Here is a 24,712-nt window from a genome sequence, read left to right as displayed (position 1 = left end):
ACATGTTCATCAATCGAAATAGTTATACAAATAGCATGAGTATTAGTCATGTATAAGCAAAGGGATGAATCAGCCGAAGACTGCGTGTGTTACAACAGCCTCTCCCTCCGAGGGCACATGTGAGATGCTGAAAGGAAGGGTAATTAACATGAGAGATGGAAGAAAGTGAGAAAAGGGAGCATAGGAAAAAAAAAGGCCAGGAGAAAGGCGAGGTACCCAGTGGGATTAATAAGGTAAAGGGCTCCCTCGCTTACGCAGGCATAAGTTATGGAGTCAAGGGACCTGAGCTCTACTCCCAGCTCTGCCACTGATCTGCTCTGCAACTTCACAACATTACTTCATTTTCCCCTCTTCCTTGCACTTCCACCTCCTCCTTTCTGTTTGCCCAGGTTAATTTGACGAGTTCTCCTCCATGTCAACTTCAATAAGAGCGGGGGGACTGGAGCTAGGCTTTAGGAAGAGCGGTCTAACGGTAAGGGTAGTGAAGCATGAGGATAGATTGCCTGGGGAAGGGGTGGGAGCTCCGACCTGGGAGGTTTTCGAGAACAGGTTAGACAAACATCTGTCAGGGATAGTTAAGGCAGAGTGGATCCTGCCTTTGGGCAGAAGAGTGCGAGGTCCAAGTCTGATATCTGTGATTTTAAGGTTTTCTGAAGCAGGGGCTGAGCCTGCCAGTGCACTTAGATATCAGTTTCATTCAAAATAACAAATGTTTCATTAGAAAAAGTAAGTTTTTGTAGGAAAAAAATACTCCTATACCAGGACGCACCCTTAATTACACTGGCCTAACTTTTTGGCACTTTCAATTAATTAAATAAAGGTTATTCTGATTTACACTATGCCAAGAGAAGAATCAGTCCCCATGTTCTGCTGTTGGCCAAAATATATTTTTTACTTACTCGATTTATTCAGTAACTGATTTTCAAAGATATTTCCTAAGGGTTATTGGTTGTTCTTCTTTTTTTTTCTTTTTCCTGCACTTCACATGTCATCTACCCCCACTCATTACATAGGGCAGCAGCAGCGTTGCCACCGAGGGAGCTTACATTTAACAGCAAGAGAGGAAGCTTTAGCAGCTCCCATCCCGAGAGACTCCAGGATGCGTTGCTTTGATTTTGTTGCTGTAAGATAGGCAGGGATGAAAGCGATGTGCAGTGTCAGTAAACCCTTGAGGTACTGGGCTCCTCCAGCAGTTTGGTGAATGCCTTCCGCTCCCACTAAAGTCACCAAAGACTGTGTAGGCAGAACAGGTCATCACCCTTCCTTATCCCCCCCCGCCAAGTTAATATGCTGGATAAGGAGCCATGTGTGGTTCCCACCAACTCTGGAGTGCCCACACCCGTAGCCGTGGGGTACGGATGCTCTTTAACAACCTGTAGCAGAACTACAGGAACATTTAGGATGCAAAATCAGGAATAACATCGTGTCCAGTCACCAAATATGAAGGCAGGGGCGACATAAGAGCAAATAGGCACTTGGTGAACTAAAAGCAGCAAGAATGAGAAGTATAAGCTGGAATTGCAAGTTTTCTTGTGATCAGGTTGGTGAAGATCTGGAAGAGCCTCATGACGTGAAAGAGAAGAAGCAAAAATACTGTAATGACGTATAGCCTAAGGAAGGGAGTGCTTCATCAAAGCAAAGGTTATCATTTGGCTTAAAATGGGTTAACATAGACAAACCCAGAGACAGAGGTCCAACCTGGATCAAAATTCACAGCCCCTGTCTCTCTTCAGAGAGACTCCAGACCCCACCTGGAGGTAATTCACATTCTGGGTGCCCTCCCTTGCCTGGGAGGGCAAGACCCATGTGCAGTTCAGACTGGAAGAGATCATCTCCGCAGGAGAAAGCATCTCTACACAATTCCAGCTCTGCTCGCCACAAGAGCTGATGAGCGTGTGGCACGGGGCTGGGCGAGAAAACTGCATCTCTGTAATTAGGTAGGTGGGTGTTATTCGAGCTTAAGAAACCTGGGCAGAATAAGGTAAGCATAAGATTAATGAAATTGGCTCATCCTATGAATACAAATAATGACTGGTTGAGAAAGTTGTCTGGAGGTGTTTGGTATCCTTCGCTTCTACAGCAGGTGGGGTTTTTTTGGAGGTCAAGTAGCTGTCTCATGCTGCAGCAGCTGTGCTGTAGTTCTCATTATGGGAGGGATGATGTAGCAGCAGGAGAAATGAGTCTTGACAACATCTATCCACAATTTTGAAATTGTTTTGGGGTGACCAGTTCAAAAATCTGCATGGCTCAGTGAGAGAAATCATCATGTCTGAGAGCTTCCTGGTGGGCATCAGAAAACCCAGACTGTTCTCCTAACCCAGGCTGGGTGTTCCAGTTGAGCACAACTCAGTCCTTGAGCTGGCTCCTCATCCCTACAGTAAGAGCTTGTGGCACTTGCCCACAGCGCAGCATGAGAACTGCGTGTCACCAGCTTCACCAGTGTGGGCACAGGTGCATGGGTGGACAGTTGTCCATGACAAGTAGCCCAAAGCCCATAGCAAAGTAGACACTGTGTGTGTGAGAGCTTCACCATTTTAAATCACAAGTAGATACAAGTTATGGCTATTTTCTTGTTGATACTGTTATTGAAATCCTGTCTATCATTTGACAGTGAAGCTGACAGAAAACTTCAATTTATCTCATTTCTGTGGTCTTATATTCACCAAGAGCTCAAGCTCTTTTTCTTATTCTGGGTGTGACCGATTGCCAGGTGGTCTCCTAGCCAAAGATTCACCTTGCATGTTTTTTCTTGGCTTCCCAAATCAAACTGATGGCACAGTCCAGCAGAATGACAGGTTAACTCTTTGTGATAGCTAAAAAGAACCATTATTAGGACATATGCACAGTAGAGGGTGAGCTCTAGTTTAAAAGCACTGTGGTGCAGATCCTTTTCTTCAATTTTTAAGTACTAAGACTCATTTCTCCATGTTCGGGACCAACACCAGGCTGATCACCAGTCCATAGAGTCATTTTAGCCAATGCACAATGGTGTATGGATAGATATATATATTTTTTTTTCACTTTTTCCGTTGTGATTAGTCTGATTGTGGCTTTCTAGGACTGAAAGATTTAAAGCAATGCCTCTTAGAACACGACGCGGTCGTAAGAGTTTCTGCAAAGGCTTGGCCGTAAAAGATCTATGCATGACAGAGTTCGAGGTCTGCACCCACTTGTCTAGCAGATGTGTTTATGGAAGGTATAGCTATTTCCTTCAGAAAAGGGTGATGTAGTTCAGTTCTTGAGTTTACTGTTTTGGTTGGGTGAGCCAATAGATTTCTTAGTTTGCCCACCCTTAGGAGATGCTCTCTTTGCTGTAGCGTCCTCACATGCACTCCCTCCGTGATGGACAAGTACAGAACAGACTACAACTTTAGACAAGTGTTCAATATATTTAGCTCCCTTTTCCGCTTGCAAATTATACAAGAGCTTCAACTATAATCAGAATATCTGTCATCCAAAGCTTATCCGCTGCCTTATAATTGCTTGTAAATCATCCAGTCTGTGTCCGGGGCTTTGCAGTTTTCTTATTCCTCTCTGGCTAAATGGGGACCTGCAATCCCCATTGCTTCAGCAGCTAGTTGCGTCCTCAAGTGCTTGGGATTAGAAAGCAGGAAAGTAATGCTTACTCTGCACTTCACAGGTGGGCGGAGGCAGGGCAGATGAGCTGCTCAAAAATCATGCTGTTTCGGGCCAAGCCCCTTCTCTCCTCAGGAACCACAGATCCAGTCTCCAAACCATGCTTCCTCTCACCAACCCTTTATAAAAAATGGCTTTTGTGCTTTGGGGGCTGCATAAAACTTTTCTGCCTCCCCAAAGGGGTGAAACTGAAACCCACAAAAAAAAGAAAAAATAATAAAAAAAAAGGTCGCCAAAGCCTGCTGCAGAGGGGTGAGCAGTCCCCTGCAGTTCCCCCAGCACCCAAAACCCCCTCCCTTCTCCAAATTGAGCCTGCAAAGCAAAAAACTTCTGCAAGCCGAAAAATTGCTTAATTGCCTCAAATTGATTCCATGGTTTTATTAAGATATTTGCCCAGCTCTATTATGGTTAATTATTTGTATTACCGTAGACTCTGAGGCCCCAAGCAGAGATCAGGGCCCCATTGTGCTAAATACTGTACAAGCACATAATAACAAAATCACTCCTTGCCCCAGATAGCTTAGAATTACGTGGAAAGCTGCAGCGGAAGGTCATGTGAACACCTTCTAGGAGAGGCCAACGTGGGTTTCGAAAGCCAAAAGGGTCCCTCGTGAGAGCCAGGGCTGCTTTCACTGTGCATGTTCCCTGCAGCCCTGCTCTTCTTCCCGATGGGAAAAAAAATGAAGGAGAATATTAGACCCACAGCCAACGGAGGAACGCCCCTACCTGACCAAGGCTCTGTGGTGGGAAAGGGAAGGAAAGAGAGAAGAGGAAAGAAAAGTGGAGAAAACAAAACAGGTTCCCGTGCTGCTCTCTCCTTCCCCTTTCATTTGTGCTTGGAAGCTGGCTGTGGGAGGTTTGTGAGGGAGCTTGTTTCCCCGGGGATTTCCAGCCTCATTTTTGCAACGCAGAGCGTTCCTCAGTGAGGTAAACGTTCAGATGAGCACCCGGCTTTCAGTAAGCCTTGTGGAGACCCCGCACCTGCTACCTCTGCCTTCCTCCGCTTCCCAGACGAGGAAGAGGAGTGTCCAAAATGCAAAAGGAGAACCTTATGCTTCTCCTTCTCCCTTCTCCCACCTCGCTCCACAGCCAAATCTCTGTGGTTGCATGTTGCCCATGCACAGGAGATCTTGATTGTTGAGGGGTCAGCACTGGGGGAGCTTTCCCACACCTGTGAGAGAGTGGGAAGGGTTTTGAGACCTTGAAGCCTTGCTGGAGGTGATGCTTGGGGCTGGGAGAGTGGCAGGTTTAAGGTGAAGGGCCAGCTGCCGAGTCAACCCAGGGTCTTGCTTCTGCCCTGGGTGCTGCTGAGCTCTGGGTGACCCTCCAAGGATGCTCCGGAGGTGCCTCGCAGGGAGACCACACATGTCTGTGTTGCCCACCCTTTTCCTGTGCTTTTCCCTGTGTCGTAACCCAGGGTGGAGAGGATGTGAAAGGCAGCAAACTGTAGCCCAAAACCAGGGGGAAATCCAGTTGTTTCCAAGCACTAAACTCAGGCCTCAAGCAGAGCGGGAAGCTCCGGAGATAACGCGGTGTCTGTGTGTCTCTGTGTGTAAAACAGCCCTGCAGAATCCCTCAGCTTTAGCAGGGCTTTGAAAAAGATCTGGGTGGTGATTCAAAATCCAGGTTATGACCTGTGACCTTTGGATGAGAAATTGTTGCCATTTAGGATGTGTTAGGAGGTCCATCCTTTTCATCAAATGCGTGTTTCTTCTTGCTGCGGGAGGCAATCACACCGGTATATCATTAACTCGCAGAAAAGGAGGCTGTAAAAGAAGTTGATGGGGGACCTTAGCCCACACCCTGCTGGGGTCTGCTCAGAGCACAATATCCCAGCGACCATGAGATTAAGCTAAAGAGAAAAGTGAAAATGCTTTTCACGATTCACACGCCCTTTAGATTGTTTTATTAAACCATTTGAATAGGGATTTCCCTTTCGGCCGACAACGGGGCCCGGCCAATGCATAGTTCTAGGTTGCTATGACTTAGTTGGTGCTGGCTAATCACAAGTGAGGGCAAATTTCATATAAAATATCTTGGGCCATTGTCAACCTAATGCAGCGTGACAGTGCCAGCACAAAGGGGGATTCATTCACCCCAGCAGGTAATAAGGACGATTTGCCATACCAACCAGGCAGTCTCGAGGGGGGCTGTCAAATACGATCAGAGCAGCGAAATGGAGCCTCACATTCCATTCTCAGGTGGGCGAAGGCGATCCTTTTGTTTGACCATGTTGCTTCTGATAACAGAATACAATTATATTTTTTTTTTTTCTTCCCCATATCCTATTGACCAGCGGGGCTGTTTTGCATAGCAGGCTTCGGGGCTTGCCTTTTTTTTTTTTTCTTGCTTTTTTGGGTTTGTTTTTTTTTTTTTGAAGCCAGAAGGGACCCCGGTGATCCTTTAACCTGGAACGCACCCCAGAGAATTTCACCCCAGTCCTTCCCCGCTCCTTTTCCGCCTTCCCCTTTCATTAAGGACTCGGTGCTGCCACAATGAGCACGCTGTATCTCTGCTAATAACCCCCAATTGGCACACAGCTTCCTTTTGTCTAGAGCCTCCCAGGGGCATCGGGTGGTTGGGAAGACGAGGGGTCGGGGTAATTTGGGGCGGTTCGATGGGCCGAGAGGACCGTGCTGTTGTAGGACTCGAGACAGCGATGAAATATGCAGAAGGCAGCATTTATGGGATGGTGGGGAGGGGGGGGAGTGGATCAGACACCGAATGTTTCACACATGACCAAGCCAACAGAAAGACAGATAAAACGTGCTTGCATTAAGCAGGGTAGGTAGGGAGACATACATGGTAATGATTAGATCGACAGAGAGATAGAGCGATAGAGAGAGAGATAGGGGGATGTTTGCTTTGCAGGTATCAGACCTGGGTTACTGATACCAGACCGTCCTGCTGATTTGCCTATCTTGGGGGTCTGCTTACCTGTGATCACCTGGGGTTATTTTGACAGTAGCTAATTAGCGAGAGCATTCCAGCCCTCAACCCACCCTGGGCTCAGAGGAGGGCTGGGAGGGCAGCAGGGAGCACCGTCCCCGCTCCCAGAGCCACGCACGAGGCTCCCGGGCTGCTCCGGCGTCTGACAATCTGGCTCTACCTGTTTCGGGTAGAGCCCAAAAGGTTTGGAAGCACCAGCACCACGTTGGAGGTTGCTGTTCTGTTGTGCTGGGTGCAATGATAACCATAAGGAGTTAGCAGAAAGAAAGTACAGCACACTCACAAAAAAAAAAAAAAAAAGAAAAAAAAAAAGCACCATTCAGGTGTTTTAGGGGAACTTGGCCTTCAGGATTTTACAAACTGTGTTAATCCAACCTCCTTCAATCCAACATTCCCTCTTATCTGTATCGCCTTCATGTTCCCTGGCAGGAATTGCCCATTTAATAATTTCCCTCCAATGATCTGAATCACAGCTAATCTGATCAAATGTCTTTTTAGGGCCTTTCATCTTCCCAGGGATGTGTTGACACTAGCACGCTGGTTCAGAGGAAACAAGAACTCAATCAGAACTTTGTTCAAAACACAGATGGGACCCAAACCTAACCTTTCCTTTAAGATATGCAAAAGTGTGGTTGGCTTCTTGTTATTATGCTTTGCATTTGCATAAGTCTTTGCATTTAGGGGCCTGATTTTTAAAAGGATAAAAAAGGCAAACAAACCCCGGAGCTGGATTTTGATGAGAAACGGTGCAGAATCAGCTGGCCATGGAGTTGGCTTGGCTCTCTGTCAAGAAGGGCATAGGCTGTGGCATCACGCAGAGCCCAGCATGGATTCATGGGGCAGCTCCTGGCTGGCATCACTTGCTACTGCAGTGTGGGTGCTCCGAAGCTGCATTTCTCCCACCACTGCATCTGCTCTTGGAGCTGCCCCCACCCCATTTCAGGGTTGGACCTCAAAGCTTCAATTGTCTGCATCTCCCAAGGACTGGTGTTTTTGCGAAGCAAGACCTGGAGATAAACCCATTTGGAAAATGCTTCTAAAGAGTAGGGGACCCGAGACAAACCTACACACCAGACAACAGCAGCAGGTGATTGGGTTTCACTGGTGTATGGCTCCAAATCATTCAGGTCAGTCTGTAAACCTACACTGAAACTATAGTCTTAAAAACAGATCTTTAGGGAATGGATTCAGTGATCCTTCTGCATCCAAGAGATTCCAGGCAATCATTTAGGCTCTGCTCTTGTCCAAAGGATCCCATGCAATCATGCTTTTCTGGAAAAAATTAATAGGGGTTTTTATAGCTCTGCACATGTCTTCTCTGTGCAATGCTCTGGAAAATCCTGGAGCTACTGCCAAGACCTACCATGACTATAAGCCCAGATGAGATGCTGATAAGAAAGTAGCCTATTCGAGCCATGATGTTCTCATGGAAGGCCCTACGGAAAAAGAGTGATCCAAGTGTAAACATCCCTCCTAGGGAAATAAGGCATCATGCAGTAACAGGTGAGGAGAAAAGTCCTCCCATTTGCCCCTCTCCTCTGCAATGTTGTAGGCTGAAAGGATGCTCAAAGCTCAGGCTATAGAGTGTAAGTTGAGCTTTCTGTCTCTATCCGGTAGGGACAGTATGCCAGATGTGATCTGTGGTGTCAGTCAATAGGGATCACCATTTGAATGAATTTATGAGTGCTTTTTATGTGCCCTGATATATTAATTTTATCCATCTTTGCAAAGGGGGAAACTGAGGCAGAGTTTCAGAGTCACTCATGTCCAGAGAGGGCTTTGTGCAGTATTTGTAGCCCACTGGGTGAGGCAGTCACCAAGCTCTGATCTTCCTAAAGCCTCCAGAGTCTTCTCGGAGTAACAACAAGGACTTCCTGACTGATGCTGTGGTGATTGAGCAGAAAATCGGAGTCAGGGCACTTGGCTGCTCGGTCTTTGGACTTGGGAGTGACACCAAGTAAAGAAATGAAAGCTTTAAAGAAGCTCAGGATCTCTTCCTAAAGCTTTGATGTTGGAAAGCATTTTCCAATACACCCAGTATGAATACAGCGCCTGCTGTAGAGTTTGGGAACATGCTCTGTGGAATGATTCACCCTCCCACCAGGAAACCTGGCTTGTCCCCTTCTTTTATAGTCGTTCTGTCGAGCACATCCAAGGCCACAACGTGCTTCTCTCCACCTTCTCTAATGGGTGGAAGATGAATCTTTGAAAGCAAACAGCAAGTGTGGTACAAAGATCCCCTTTAGGGCTAAGGAGGTCATTGAGAAGCCTTTGATGCCAGCCCAGGAGAGGCTGTTGCAGGAGACCAACATGTTGAGGTTGGTGAGGATGGGTCAGGGGAAAATATGAACATTGGAAACAGGGGCCTCTCTGGAGAGGAGCTAAAGGAAGCTTGAGGCTGAGCCAGGCAGCTTATGTAAAACCCTCTCAGCTGGTTTATCTGAGATGGGATCCTCTATTGCTACAATCGAGAGGAATGCGGTGAAACTGAAGCTCGCCTGCCTCCGAGGCCCAAGAGCCAATATTTTGTTTCCAACGTTCCCAGTATTTTCCCCACAAGCAATGTCAGGCTCGCAGCAGCCGTGACACCTCTGTGATCATCCTCCTCCTCCTCTATGATGGGAACAACATTTGTTCCCCTCCAGCACTTGGGCACTGTCTCTGCAGCGTGGATGGATCTGTCAGCTGGCGTGTGCCAAAGGGTTCCCTGTTCTCCATTTTCACCTGGTGCTGTGCCAATATTTAATAGTTCTGATTGGCAAACAATTCGCTTCCTTGTGATCATAAAAAAAAAAAAAAAAAGTACCTATTAACATTTTTTTCCCACCTTCCCTCCTCCTTTCCCTGGGGAGAAATACGTCCTGTGCTCTGAGATGTGACCCTTCACTTCTTACAATCATAGAATCATAAAATCATAGAATAGTTTGGGTTGGAAGAGATCTTTATAGGCCATCTAGACCAACTCCCCTGCAATGAGCAGGGACACCTTCAACTACATCAGAGCCCTGTCCAGCCTGACTTTGAATGTTCCCGGGGATGGGGCACCTACCACCTCTCTGGGCAACCTGGGTCAGTGTGTCACCACCCATATCATAAAAAATTTCTTCTCTATATCTAGTCTAAATCTTGCCTTTTTTAATTTAATCCCATTACCCCTCATCCTATTGCAACAGGCCCTACTAAAAAGTCTGTCCCCATCTTTCTTATAAACTTGCTTTAGTGTGAAGGGCATGGTAACAGGGGGAACATCATCCCCATGTCCTGAACACTTGGTTCTTGGCTCTGAGGGATCTGCTGGTGGGCAAATTTAGCAGAGAGGCCAGCAGGGCTGAGGGGACTGGAGAATATTCTCCTGGTATCTGGGACAAGCAAGGCTGCGTTGCTGCAGGTGGTCCTTGCTTATCCTGCACACGAATTTCAGGGCCAGCAGGCAATGCCGTTCATGTTAGTATAAGCCAATAGTGATGTCCGAGGATGTTTTGGCAGCTCCTGTGAGCTCTGACTCACCAGGCCTGTTGGATTTCACTTCTGCTATTCAGAAGGTAGCTGCGCCTGCAAGGCTGTCGGTGTGAGCCTAAAGAAACCCGCGTGCTCTGGGGGTCACCATCTACTTAACATGTGATGAGGCTCTGGCTGAAGATAGTTCTGACCCTTCAGAGCTGAGGTCCTCCTCCAGCCTTGGCTTCAGTGTCGTTGCAATCAACAAACAGGCACTGACTTTTACACCATCATTACTTCAGCCCCTGCATCCGTGGTGAGGAGCATTTGGTATTAATTTTCTCTAGCGTCCTTCTTTTCCGTCCAAAGTGATGTAACGAGAGCTTTCATTCAAGCCCTTCTTTCTGGTTTAGCTTTCACCATGGAGGTGTTTATGAGTTGCCCTCCCCACAGGGGAATGGCACAGCTCTCCTCCCATATCTGGGTAAAGTGACTCTCTTGATGAATTCAAGGAGGAAACCACAGTGTGCTGATACAGCTGGGTAGTCCTCTTTACACTACAGTCAAAAACAAAATTCACCTCACCTTGAGTCAAAGACTGGGCTTCCAAAACTCTCAAAGCTCACTTCACAAATTCATCACCTTCCTCTATTGGACAATGCCTTTCTTCCCTGCAATGCACATGATTCAAGAAGGACTTGCAAGGAGGACCCCGACCACAGTAATCAGGGGGAAAATGAGCTGTCAGGACAGGTCCCAGTATAAGAAGCAGGGCTGTGCTGGCTCCAAATACCAGAAGCACTAGTCTGCCCCCAGTTTTATTTCTAGTTTCTTCTTTCTTGGGGTTTATTTAGATTATTATTTTATAAAAAAATCCAGAGTCAATGTAGTGTCAACTGTTGTGCAAATCCTAGCATGAGAGCTGTGGGTTTGTATCCCCTCAGGCCAAGGAGGGAATTGAAACGCTTTCTCACACTCCCTGGGTACATGCCCTACCAGACAATATTGGAGAGACTTTACACCTTCCGCCCCTCAGAGATGGGTGTCAGAGTGTCTGAAATAGCTGACACAATAGGTAGTTTTCTCTTGTCTTTTAGCTTTGAAAAATGAAGCTGAGAGAAAACAACATGTCTCCTCCCTGCGGTCCTGCTAAGCAGATATGATATTTTCTCCATTTTACTCCATATGCTAAGTGACTTTCCCAAGGGCACTCAAGAAGTCTGCGGTGTCAGAAATTCAAGGCTTGCAGCCACACCATTGCAACGTCTTTCCTAGTGTGGGATGGAGAGTAGGATCCTCTGTTCAAGAGCAGGCATGCTAATGATGGCTGGGAGGAGTGGCTAAGATGTGGGAACTATTTCCTTCATTGTCATATGTGTCCCAGAGCAGTCTGGGACAATTCTATTCTTTTCTATGTTATTTTTACATTATCCAACCCAAAAAGGAATTAAGTCAATGTTTCACTCCAAGGGCTATGTTTCAAAAATGATTGTGACAACGTAAAGGGGCACAGGGCAGTAAAGGGTTGTTGGCATGGAATGTTTGTCTCCACAGAGCAGACTCAGTAGCTGTCCTGGAGCCATCAGAGTTCCTTTTGCAAAGGATCTTCCACACCTTCAGGAAGACCATCTGGATAAGTGGGATGCTGAGTGGTAAACCCTTAGAGCAGGGTCCATCCCTACTGCTTGGCTGTCTGTTCTCCAGCTGCTGAGGTTTGCTTCCTTCCTTACAAGATTTACAGCCCAGAACCACCTCAAGCAAGACATCTTCCTCCCTCCCTCCCTCCCTTTCTTTCTTTCTTTCTTTCTTGACTGCGCAGATCTCACTGCTTTCCTTTAAAGAGCAGTCAGTGGAAACAGTGGTGCCTCCTTTCTAAAATGCCACCTAGCTCTTTGAGCTGTGGTCCAGGACACGGGACTTCCAACTTCGGCTCCCAACACATCTGAAGGAGGGTTGCATTGCCCTGCCCCAGGAACCTGCTGTTACCACCAGGCCACTGTGCAGGGACAAAGGAAAGATTTAGGGTGTCAAAAGTGGGGCTCAGTACTCTGGTACAAAGGTGGTGAAAAGGGACTGTAGCTTTTAAAGACCAAAATAAACCATTATGTCCACCCTTCTACTTCACCGTAGTCATTCATCCCTCATATCTGGAATCTACCTGACCCCATATCTACCTGACCTGGGGTTAATCACTTAGTCATTCAGAGAAAGATTCAGGGAATATAAGTCACTGTCTGGGCAGCAGAACCCATGATACCAGGTTTCATATGTTAGACAGTCAAGATATTTATGCAGTTATTCATTTGCCTTTCTCATCCCACATCCTGATGAACCTTTGTTCAGCTCCAACACCTTCTGCTCACGATTCTGAAGGCATCACTGAATTTAGTATTGTAGGCTCCTGCGGAGATAAGCAGGATTGTCCTCAGGTGTAGGGATAAGGAATCAGAAGCACAGACTGACTAAAGGATTTGCCCAAAGTCACGTAAAAAAGCCTTGTGAAAGCAGGAAATCAAGTCTCAGGTCACCTTGTCTTCAGAGCTCTGAATTCTCATATTGGTACTGCCCAGCCATGTGTTTTTGCATCGCAAGATGTTTCTGCTGCTGAGGCAGGGTGGTCAGACATGGGGGGATTCAGGCTCACAGCTTCACAGACCAGGCTCCTTGGGAAATGATTTCCAGAAGGGACCAGTGCCTTACAGAGCTCTTCCTGAGGGGGCAGCTGCAAAGCATCCCTGAAGGCCCTCCGTAAGTCTCAGCACCTTTTTCACTGATAGCCAACCTCCCACAAAAGGGTTCAAAATGGGGTACCTTGAAGCACCAGCCATCCAAGTCTCCAAGCCCTGCAGGGAAACTCGGGAGCAGGCAGGAACTAAACAAGCTGAAGCCAGAGCTTTGGTGACCTTGTGCTGCACAGAAAACAAAGTGGTTAAAATGCTCGTAAGTCAACATCCCCATGAGGTATTAGTCCCTATTAACCTTCTCTTGCCAGATGACTTTCCAGAAGCTCTCTTCAAGTCATAACGAGCTGCTTGTCTCCTGCTACCAGAACCACCCAGAGAGGAATGAGGCGACCTGACAAATATACTGCACTTTCCTGTTATCTTTACTAAGTCTCTTGCATTTTTATATGGCACCTTAATAACCCCTCATTTCCATTACAAGTGCATGCTTTCCTTCTGCTTATCTGTATCTCTATACACTCCTTCTCCATTCCTGCAGCCACACCGCCTCTGGCTACAACCTGGGGAGCTCTTCAGAGCTCAGCAGGGTCAGGTCTGCTGAGCAAGCGGAGGACAGTCCTATAACTTAGGAGGTGGCGGGACGTGATTCACGCGATGGCGCTCTTCCATCTGCGTCAATATTGAACCCGGTGCCTTAAGTTAGGGGTAGGAGATGTAAACCCAGTGCCCTAATTTCATGGAGTCATTAAGAGATCGGCTGCAACTTTCCCAAGAGACAAACTTCTAACCTCAGTGCCCGGGGCCAGATTTCAGCTTCTTCGCTCTGCCTGCCTACATTCCCCAGGTAGTTACCATCAGATACAATGCTATTTGCTTCCTGTTGTGTGCTGTTAAGTGGTGGCTGCACTCCACCCCAAGGGGTGGCTGCATTTCAAAAGCAGGGGAGTGATTACTGCGTATTCTGGCTGTAAAAGGCACTGGGCTCTTTCTGGGAAGAGGAGAGCCGAGTATAATCGGTGCTTCTTAAGGCAAATCCTATCAATACCCTCCTGGAGCTGTGGGCTTTCAGGAAGGGCTAACACCAGTGGAGAGTTTAGGTAACAGACCTGCGTTTTAGGCAGAATTGGGTATCTACAACCAAAGCGGTGCTCCTGTAACCCCTTGTAAAGCTGCAACCAAGCCCTGGAAAATGCAGAAATTCTGCAGACCTTTCGGCTGCGTTGCCTGAAGCTCCCTGGGCTTTGGTGAGCTCTGCAGCTGAATGCACAGAGAAACACCTCTGTGCTGAGCTAATGGCTCCTGCTGAATCCCAGGTGGGATCCACAACCTGTGGACTTCTGAGCCAAGGCCACCCTTCTCATCCTCATGCAGGAGAATGTTTTCTGTACAAACCCCATGGCAGCAGCTGCTTGCTTGTCAGTCCCAGTATGGCAAGGCATAGGGGCTCTCTATGGCATTTGCAAACGTCAGTTCAGCACCTATAGCACCTTCCCAAGTAGTCAAAGCCTGCATCAGGTCTCCTCCTGAGCAGAGGAAGGGGTGACTCCCAAGAGTTGAGAGCAAACCTATCCAAGCAACATGCTTTAGCCACTTCAGCTGTCAGATAGAAGAGGGGAGAAAAAGAAGAAGAATTATCATCTCCTGTCCATGGCATAGCAACATATCAAGAGGTTTCAAGATTAGTTACACCACAGTGGGAGGAGGTGGAAGGGGTGTCAGCTATTCTCTGGTCAGGCACTACCTCCCTACCAGAGGGTAACAGCATTCATCCCACCAGCTTATCTGACTGGTTTTTGTGAGAAGCCTTTGCCTTTTACAGACCCCAGTGGTGGCCATTAATGTCCTTGGACACACCATACCAAGCCCCCCAACCCCATGATTTGGTTTCTGGATTCCATCTGGGCTTAGGCAAGTGCAAGATGCTAAGTTCCCAGTCTTGTTAGAACTGGACTCATCTGTTTATGCTCAAAAGCTGAGCTTTCACCCAGCTCAGGAACTGTATGGTCATCAGTTGCAGGAAGCTGGGATCCTCCAGGCTGGACAGATGCTGAACAAGGGGTTTTCAAAATCACATTGTGGAACTGAGGGTTCCTGCATTTTCCTTTTTCAGTTCTAGCCCTCGGTGACTTACTAACCTCACGATGCGCATTGACATCATGTTCCAGGACATTGCTCATACCTTTGGCTTGTAAGTTCATGCACATTATGTGATTTGCATAGTGTTGTATTTGGTAGTCTTCCCAAAGTGAAGCGGTGCTGCACAAGTTCTTGCTTAAGCCTTCAATCCAGCCAGGACTGCTCTGCAAGCCTGCAGTTTTGAGTTCTCCCCGAGAACATGTTGGCTTTTTGGCTTGGCATATTAAAGTCTCCTCACATTAGTAAAGCCTGGAAGCATCTAGAAGGTAAAGATTAAGCCAAAATACTCAGGGAAAGTTCAGATCAGCAAAATATGGTGCAGAGAAGGTTTGAGTGGTTTTGAGAAGGCACCTTGTCAGCTGGTGCAAAGCTCCGTAGAAGGTGGTGAAACTGCATCGACTGAAAAGGCAACATTCTGCCTTTATGGATCCATTGATATTTCAACGCTGTCTTGGCCTAACCATCTAAAAGGTGTCTGAGACAACATGCTTTCTTGGTTAACTGGTCTATAGGCATGAGATGAGCTCGTGTGGGGAATGGTATAAGAGGTTAAGGGAGACTAGTTATCAGAATTGTTGTGTCTTCTCAGAATTGCCTCAAGGGTTTGAGAATAGCCCTGTTCATGATAAAAATGCCATTTTCCTGAAGCCCAAAATTGACATTTTCATAGAATCATAGAATTGTCCATGTTGGAAGGGACAATTAAGATCATCTAGTTCAACCATCAACCTAACTCTGATAAAAAAAAACCCATCACTGAACCATGTCACTAAGCACTAAATATTTTGGTATATTCCCTATTTGCAAAGCAATTTGAAATGTTTGGTTTTCATTTTGACACAGTGTAGAAAATACACTGGCATCCAGGAAAGCCAGGCTAATGCTGAACTGCTCTTCCCCACTGAGCTCCTGCTAGGATGAAAGGCTGTGAAGGAAGGTCTCCACATGGACTAAGGCTCCTCAGTCTTTAACTATGAAATCTTTTGGCTGATCCCACCCACCATCCTGAGGCAATGGGCAGAAAAAGGAAAGCTCATTTCCAGTCCCCTTGGCAGGGGCCTGAGTTAGACAAGTGAGCAAAACTCAGATGCCAGATGCCATATATATGAACACTGTCTAAGTGAGCTAGACAGCCTAGGAAAAGAAGGCGGCCTCAGGATGGAGGGTGGGGACAATGTTTAGTTTACATAGTCAGGACTGGGGAGTATCTGGCCATCCTGGCACTTTCCTACCTTCCAGCCACCAGCAGCTCTCCCAGTCGAGGAGGAGGAGGTCCTTTACCTCGTGCCAGTCCCACCGCTAAGGGTGGGAGACTGTCATGTAACTTCCATGTTATGGAAACATAGTCCAAATTCTGTGCAAAGTGCCGTATAGTATATTCTGTATGCCCCCTGAAACTCAGGTTTGCAATGCTTTTTGTTTTGCCGTGGCCCTATCCTAAGACCTTGGGATGACCTTATTTAAAACTTCTTGGCTGACCTCAGTGGCCTTGAATCAAGCCTGGTCCTGTCTGCACAGGAGTTTATTTCCCAGTGTAAGACAATGTCTTTGGAGTACGTCCAAGCTGGACCACAGGGAAGAGGAGAGTTTCCTGGCCTTCTGCCATGCCCTCGAGAGAAGGCGTTCACAGGGCTGATCGTAGCCACGTGTGGTCCCTTCACTGGCCACTATTCATTGATTTCTCTCTTTCACAGCTACCAGGGAATCAGCCTTTGTCCATGCCATTGCCTCTGCTGGAGTGGCTTTCGCAGTGACCAGATCCTGCGCCGAGGGCTCGGCCACCATCTGCGGCTGTGACACCCGCCACAAGGGCTCTCCCGGGGAAGGCTGGAAATGGGGGGGCTGCAGCGAGGACGTGGAGTTTGGGAGCATGGTGTCTCGCGAGTTTGCAGATGCCCGAGAGAACAGACCAGATGCTCGGTCAGCCATGAACAGGCACAACAACGAAGCTGGAAGGACCGTAAGGACATTTAGTTTCACCTTTCTCGATCTCCCTTTAATCTTTTCTTACCTGCCACAATGAACAGTGGGAGGGAGTCACTAAAACTAAATCTGGGCTGGTTTACATCATGAAACAATGCTACCTGCCCTATCATAGTTCTTGTCAGGGAGTTGATTGATGTACTTGACCTATGAAAGCTGTAAGTAAATTGACTCACCCAGATGTAAATGTTTACCTTGGAGTCAGTGTTCCAGATGTCTTTATAGAGAATGGATCAAGACAGACAGGTCTAGGATGGGATTTCATCCCAGCTTGAAGGAGTCATTTGAAATAGCTCCGTTAATGATGCCCTAACTGTGTCTGTCTGCCTTGGCTGGCTGTAGGAAGAAGGTACAGCCACAGATGTCTGTACTGTAGATGTCTGAAGTTAAGAGAGGTGAACCAGGGTTTATGGGGAGGATCCAGCTGCTTAAACAAAGGCGTTTTATTATAAACTGAGATATGCTGAAGTATCTAGCCTGTTCTTGAGTTGCTACTGGGAAAGACTGGGACTCCTACAGGTCCTCTGTCAAATTTAGCTGATGCCTTAGACACCTCTGGAGGTCACAAATGGCATTAGATGCATGTGTTTAGACAACTGAATCCTAGTTTAAGTGCAACTGTCCATTCCCCTGGGACCACCACGCTGGTCTGCAAGCTTGAGGGTGGGAAAGAGCAGGAGAGCATTTTCCACCACCCATCTTCTCAACACTGTTCCATTTCCCAGGGAATATTTAAAGAAAATGAGAGGGAATGTGATTCTGGTGCCTCTTGATTAAATCTGGACCATGCCCCGGATTCAGCTAGTGTGTTTTCACTTCAAACAGTTGCAGAGTAAAATGTATAAGGGACCTGAAAACACAAAGTCTTGCCCTAATCACAGTGACTCCCTCATACACAGTGAACCTTTTCCGTAAGGTGGAACAATCCCAGTAAGAGGACGTTCTCTTTTCCATCTCAAGAATAGCCTGTAAATGCCAGAAGAACGTAATCTAAGGGAAACAATTTGTGAAATTAAATTACAAAGCTCTTACTAATGGAGACCATGCCACAACTCCTGTGAGATAATAGCATTTTTTCTCACATAGTAAACTTGAGATAGGTTATCCCTCAGTGGAAGAAAAATACCACAGTAATCAAAAGAGATTAATATGGTCTCAGCAGAAGGTCTTACACATGCCTAGGAAGACACACAGTGAGCTATAACAAAGCCACCACAGTTGCACTACGGTAGGAAACATCTGTCCTCAGGCAGCCTAGGACCTCGTTCTGAGCTCCTCAGGTGGACACCATCAAACCCTGGTGGAGTTATTCCTCCTTACACTACGGGAGATCTATTCTGAAACAGGGACTACGACACTTCAAAATGAAAGACCACCAGAACCAAAAATTATCTGCAGTGAAGGCAAATACAAGAATAATGTGGTTTCCTCCTACACTGGCCCAAATTATCCCAGGTACCGTAAGGTATCGTGCATTACTGGTGGCAGTTCTTGGGATAGATAAGGAGATATATAGGACCGTGGAGAAGCTGGGTAGAGTGGAGTGGAGGGATTTGCCTTAAATTGTGAATCCTTGGAAAAATTGAACGTTGAGCAAACATCCCTGTGGTCACAGGCCTTTTTACTGTAATTCTTGTTACTTGATAGTGAGTTATTTTCAGGTGTTTTATAGATATCAAAGATAGAGACCAGATGTCACATGATTATCTGAAATCCTACTGTTTCACAAAGCACTAGTTTTTTCCACTCTCACCGTGCCAGCACTCATGGGGTAGCTCTTCCAGGCCTCCATGCTCAAATGTTTTCAGCTAAATCTGAGCCATGGGCAATGTTTTATATTAGTTCCCATATGAACTTAAACCCTACTACCAGGCCAGAAGCTTTGATTAAGTTCAGCATGATTATGTGAACCAAACATTTTGTGGTTCTCTCTCATCGCTAATTACAACCTCCTTTGCGGTGGGTGATACTCCGTAAATAACCCAGGAAAGCACCTGGTGAACACCAAAGTGCTGATTCATGGCAAATCTTTTGGACTCGGGCTGGCACTAGTCTGTTCATGTACCCGGAAATTTGCTGATCAGTCTGAAAATGCAGATTATCAAGTAAAGTTGCATAAAGCCATCTCCCACCTCAGAATACTGGAGGGCAACACCGCTAGAAACCTTTAGACTAATTTCATAGGAGGTAAAAGCGAATAGCAAACTTCTAGGATCAATAATCACTTTTCCACTTATTCCAGGACAGTGTTTTATGTTGAAGTCTGAGCTTTTCAAAATCAAAAACTGGGCTTCTATTTTTTTTTTTAATGTTTTTTGAAAAATCATAAGCCTGGCTTAAAAATGCATTACTTTTCAAGTATCTGAACATAGTCGCATCAAGGCTAGAACCTGGTTTGCTTAAGTAAACGTGAAACATACATAAAAGACAGAATTCTGTGCTAGATAGTTAGGATGTTTCATATTTCTTTAATTTCCAATAGAATAGCTGTATATTTTATTTACGAAGGCCTAGTTTTAGAAGATTTCTGTGTTCTTCGTTTCTCTGCATAGATGTGTCTGAATTGTGTTCCCGGGCGACAGTACTGCAATATTGACACATTGGTAAGACAGAATTTAGTATGCAGAGAAATCACTTCAACCCTTAGTGAGAGCACTTGGTAGATGCTTAAAGTTGAAGTGGGAATCGGAGATAGTCACTGAAAAGTATAAAGTTGCAGAGTTTTTAGCTGCCTCAGATGCAGCATCTGTGCAGGGCACAGACTGGAGAATAAGGTGATTTTTGTCTGCAAGTGTGTGAATATATCTATGACGACACCGCAATTCTTTAGGAAATCCTGGCTAAATAGCAGAATGCAATATGTGTTTTGATTCCAGGCTAATGCCTTCCTTCTTCTTTGCCTTTCCTCTCCTCTTTTTCAGTCTATTATTGAACTCATGCATCTTAAGTGCAAATGTCACGGCCTCTCAGGCAGCTGCGAAGTGAAGACCTGCTGGTGGTCTCAGCCAGACTTCAGGGTCATCGGTGACTACCTCAAGGACAAGTACGACAGCGCTTCTGAAATGGTGGTGGAAAAACATCGAGAATCCCGTGGCTGGGTCGAGACCCTCAGGCCCAAATACAACTTCTTCAAGGCTCCAACTGAGAAAGACCTGGTTTACTACGAGAACTCACCAAACTTTTGTGAGCCCAACCCTGAGACAGGTTCCTTTGGGACCCGTGACAGGATCTGTAATGTCACTTCCCATGGGATTGATGGTTGCGACCTTTTGTGCTGTGGCCGTGGGCACAACACAAGGACTGAGAAACGGAAAGAGAAGTGTCACTGTATCTTCCACTGGTGCTGCTACGTCCGCTGCCAGGAGTGCATACGAGTCTACGATGTCCACACGTGCAAATAAAGCAAATAAACCCTTTGCTGGGCTCCAAGTGGAGAGATGGATTTGAGCCTACTTCCTCTGAGGTTGCAGACACGGGAGAAGTCTATTTTTTTGATATTAAAAGAATAAAAACTTTTAAAAAGGCTAAAACTGGTTGGATAGAATAGGTCTAATGACTTCTGGGCTATCCTGAGGTACGTCTGGCAGTCACACAAGTTACGCCCCAACGATGCCTCCTGTAGGAGACAGCAGTTTTTCAACCAGATGATAACACAGAGCTGGAAAGAAGAGCATCAGCAAAAGCATGGATTTGCTCTGCTCTCACCCACCTGAGTGACTTGTGCGATTACGTGTCTTTTGAAAGACTTGCATCTTCCTAAATATCTCTTTTTCCCTCAGGCAGGCAGAGGCTGTGTTGGACAGCAGCACTAAGCTTTCTGAGATCTATCTACACACCCAAATGACCAGATTCTGTGTATAATATGAGCAACAGCAACAGCAGCAGAAGAAATAAAAGCAGATAAATTAACAATTTAAAAAAAAAAAAAATAATGCAAATACTCTTTTGCTTTTGCCCTGAAACCAGAGAAGTCTTCAAATATATAATAGAGCTGTAGAGTGGGCAGGCTCTTCATGTGAACTTTTTAGCATAGTAGTTTCTGCCAGATGTGACATAGGATTCAGTGACACCTCTAGAGAGGGAGGGAGGCAGAAGGAGAGGAAGAGAAAGAGAGCGAACTTCTGGAGGTTTCCTGCAAATGCCCTGTTAACACACAGGTGATGTGCACGGTACGGAAAAGTTCAGTGCCTGATATGTGAAGCGAAGAGGACTCGGTGTGTGCATTGAGGACACAATTCCACGAACGGAGATGTTGCTCCAGCTGTGGCCTGGTACATGGCTCAGCCAATGAGTCTTCCTTGGAAACATGCAGTACGGAGTGAGTCTCTTGGGGATGGACACTTGCTGCTGGGCATAGGACAACCAGCTCCCCAGCATCCTAGCTTGCTCCCATAGAGGAGGAAAGGGAAAGTGTTTATCCCTCCCACCTCACTAGAGAATGCCGTCACCCACAGCAGAAAGTGCACTTAGTCCATCCGCTCTCTGCACCTCAGGCTGGCTTCCCCCTGGGCACTTAGCAAAAGCCTTAGAACACAAGTCTGTGGGGAACATGGCTCTGAAGGACTGCTTGTTACCCATTAATTTACATGATGGTGAACCAACCCACCACCGCCACCCCCCACAAGCTGGAATAGTTTCGAACTCGAGCCAAATTTTGTCCCGCACCTAATTTCTACAGCCCTTCCCAACTCTCAAAGTGGCACAGATTAAAATGCACAAAACCCAGACTCTGAACCAGCCCAGAGTTTGGGCAAGTTTGGATGCAGAGCCAAATCCCAACTTTGCAACGCTGGCCCATCTCTGCTGTTCACCTCTGACTCCTCATCTTTGCATGCTGCTCTACTTCTGATTTCAGATCAGGATGGTCGGTTTACAGAAACAGCTCTCACCTCCTCCATGGACATCAGGGCTTCCTTCAGCCACGTGGGTATCATCAGGCATGAATCTCAGCCCATCACCTTGGTATTACAGCACTGTAACTCTGTGTAAGTTATTCCTGGTCGATACTCGCATATATGAGTGATAATCAAGCACAGAGTCATAGCCTGTTTAGCCTCGGATGCACTTGTCCGGTGTCCTCTTTGTTTTACCCATACCTTTGGGTTCCTATCCTGGGAAAAGGAAAGTGGTTTGGCATTTTTAATTCCTCTTCAGTACAGGAAGGGAAATGGGGTATGATCTATCTCCCAGTGACCCATAAGAGTCATGGCATGTTGGCTAGTTCACACCTAGATGTCTATGTAGAGAAATCAGAGCGCTCTCTCTCCCTGCATGTCAGCTTATTCCCGGGAACCAAAGGAGTATGCAGAAGAAGCAGGGAACAAACAGAGCTTAATCCCATCAGAGAGAAAACAGGAGGAAATGATGCCTCCAAGGATTGACTCTGAGTCATGGTGTCTCCTGGGACTACTCCTAGGCTGGTGCAGTTTATGCATCACCCATTTGCCTCAGGGCTGTGCCCGAGGGCACAATCTAGCTTTGCTTATTGATGGAGGCACTTCTATCAACGGTCTGCAAAAAAAAACCTGCGATGAAATGAGAGCAGAGACACAGAAGGGGGGGAAGGAGAGAGGAAGAGATCAAGAGAGACAAAGGAAAAAATGGGGAGAAAACCATTCAGTTGTATCTGTACAGGTAAACTCTGCACCCAATGGATGGCCACACACCGGCTGATAGATAGCAATAGAACAATGAGAGAAAGATGGACCAATTAATGAATGCATGACTGATTTTTTTGTAATACAGTCTGGGAGAAAAGGAAATCTGATCATTATGGCAAATGCAGAAGGGAGCCACTGCCAGGGGAAATTGCCACAATAACCAATATTGAAATATAAGCTGTCAGGAAAGCTGAAGAAAACTACATATGCGGTAGAGACATTGATGAAGCAGAAAAGGTGGGAGAAGGGAAGATACGTCTGATTTACTTAATACGATGCAGTCACAGTGAGAGATGTTAGACATGTCCCACCAGCTACTTCTGTCAGTGAATGGTGCCCCAACAGTGAGGATGCAGATCATGGCAATTATCAACCCATTGACTTCACCAGGATCACACCAACTGATTTTACCCTAATATTTTTAAGCAAGGTGGTTTCAGACTCCTCCTTTTCTACCATACTACTGAAGAAATGGGTTGAAGGATTTGGCTTCCATGCATGGAAGCTGGACTCGGACCCCAGCCCATCCACAGCATGTGAACATCCACTGTTTCTGCTTTTGTATCAGAATCAAACCCAACATCACTAGCAGACAAAGCTCTTCAGGAAACATGAGAGGGGCAAAAAACCCAAACTAGGCATTTGCTGAGCAATTGCCTCTTAAGGTGAACAAACTGATTTTGACTGCAGCAGTGGAATTTATTTCGTCTGTCCATGTCATCTGGTCTGAGCTATTTATCTAGTTTTCTGCTAGGATCAACAACAAGAAACAAACAAGTCCACAAGGTGATTCATCATGGCCTAGGATGATATCTAAGCTATGTTTGGTAAATTGCCCTCTGGATGTACCTCTGTCTTTCCTCCGTCTTTAGCTGATGAGCTCAGATGAGATGATGAGCTCATAGATGGGTATACAGTTTGATGCTGTGAAGCCCACCATGGGTCAAGGAGATGAAGCTACAATCTGTTCATCAGCCGAGTTGGGCTGGAAGTTGTACGCCTTCATTCAAAGCTGGGGTCCTCAGTGGTTGGGGACTTCTAGCCCATTCATGGGATTTTTAACAAAGCCTATGTTTGGTTTTATTATGTAATTAGTTATCCACCATGATGACATCATGTAAGAGATTGAGCAGCTGCTACTAAAGTCAATGAAAAATGCCTGCGTGAATTCTGTTAATCACCCCAAGTGCATCTGGGGGTCCTAGTCCTGGGTCTGACTCTGCCCACCCATGAGGAGGGAAGAGGGAGAGCCTGCCAGGGGTCTGGGAGCATGCTGAGTACTATCTCCCATGGCTTTGGAGAAGGGACTTGGGCCATTGCCCCCTAATACACATGAATTCAGGAAGTGTCTTTGGAAAACTAAGATCCTGCTCCACTGCCTATAGTAAATGTCTCAAGTCAGGGTTGCTACTGTACTGGTATGAAAGACTGGGTCAACAATGAAGGAGGTGACATCCCTCCCTATACATCGTCATGCCTACATTGGGCCTCGTTTAGGAGATGGTCTAAATACAACCCAGAGCCACCTTCTGTTTCAGGTTCTCCCATTCTGTGAAAACAGTAGGGCTTTCCTTACGGAGGGGACTGAGGGTTTCAATCAATAATATAAGCATCTGGTGACATTTTAGGTGCCCTACAATATCCTGTTGGGATCCAGCTGTTGCTTCAATGACTTAGGACTCTCACAAGTCTTGAATCTGGTCAGATATGTCACAGACTGTAGGGTGTCCAAAATGACATGAGATGCCTATGTGTAGAGGGTTGAATTGCGCGCTTGTCCAGAAATGTGGGGGTTTTTGTCAAAACTTCCCCTCCACCTCAGTTGAGTGGGGTAATTCACCAGTCTATAGTCAAAAAAAGGAGAAGATCATTCATTTCCCAGAAATGGGAGCTGGCTAACTCAACCTCCGTGATCCACAGTGCCCTTCCCTTCAGTCTTCACTTCTATGAGGTTTGTCCTCAGGCAGGTGGTTTGTATCAGGGATGTGTCTGGCAGTACCAGGGAAATGGGAGAAGATATCATCCAACCAAGTATCACAGATGTCAAAAATAAAAATAAAAAAGGAACGCAATTCCATCCTCCTACATGCTGCTATCCAACCTTTCCTTTAGCTGAACAGATGGGTTTGACGGTCCCCATCAGTTCCGCATCCAACCTCATTAAAGACAGTGGAGTTACCTGCGAGGGGTGAATTTGGCCTCATCTCTTTTCTTTCTATGAAAGAA

At 46.4% G+C, this 24,712-nt stretch overlaps 1 protein-coding gene across 1 annotated transcript in view; it reads left to right on the top strand.

The window, feature by feature from the left end:
* Positions 1-20,227, top strand: part of WNT3A (Wnt family member 3A) — an 86,930-nt gene extending 66,703 nt beyond the window's left edge. Inside the window, exons 3-4 of the mRNA XM_074157004.1 lie at positions 16,538-16,803; positions 19,748-20,227. Coding sequence (XP_074013105.1) covers positions 16,538-16,803; positions 19,748-20,227 — 746 coding nt within the window. The remainder of the gene's footprint in view (positions 1-16,537; positions 16,804-19,747) is intronic.
* The last annotated feature ends 4,485 nt before the right edge of the window (positions 20,228-24,712 follow it).

Source organism: Numenius arquata, chromosome 12 (genome assembly GCF_964106895.1).
Source record: "Numenius arquata chromosome 12, bNumArq3.hap1.1, whole genome shotgun sequence".
Taxonomy (NCBI): Eukaryota; Metazoa; Chordata; class Aves; order Charadriiformes; family Scolopacidae; genus Numenius; species Numenius arquata.
This window is presented reverse-complemented; position numbering and strand designations above follow the sequence as displayed.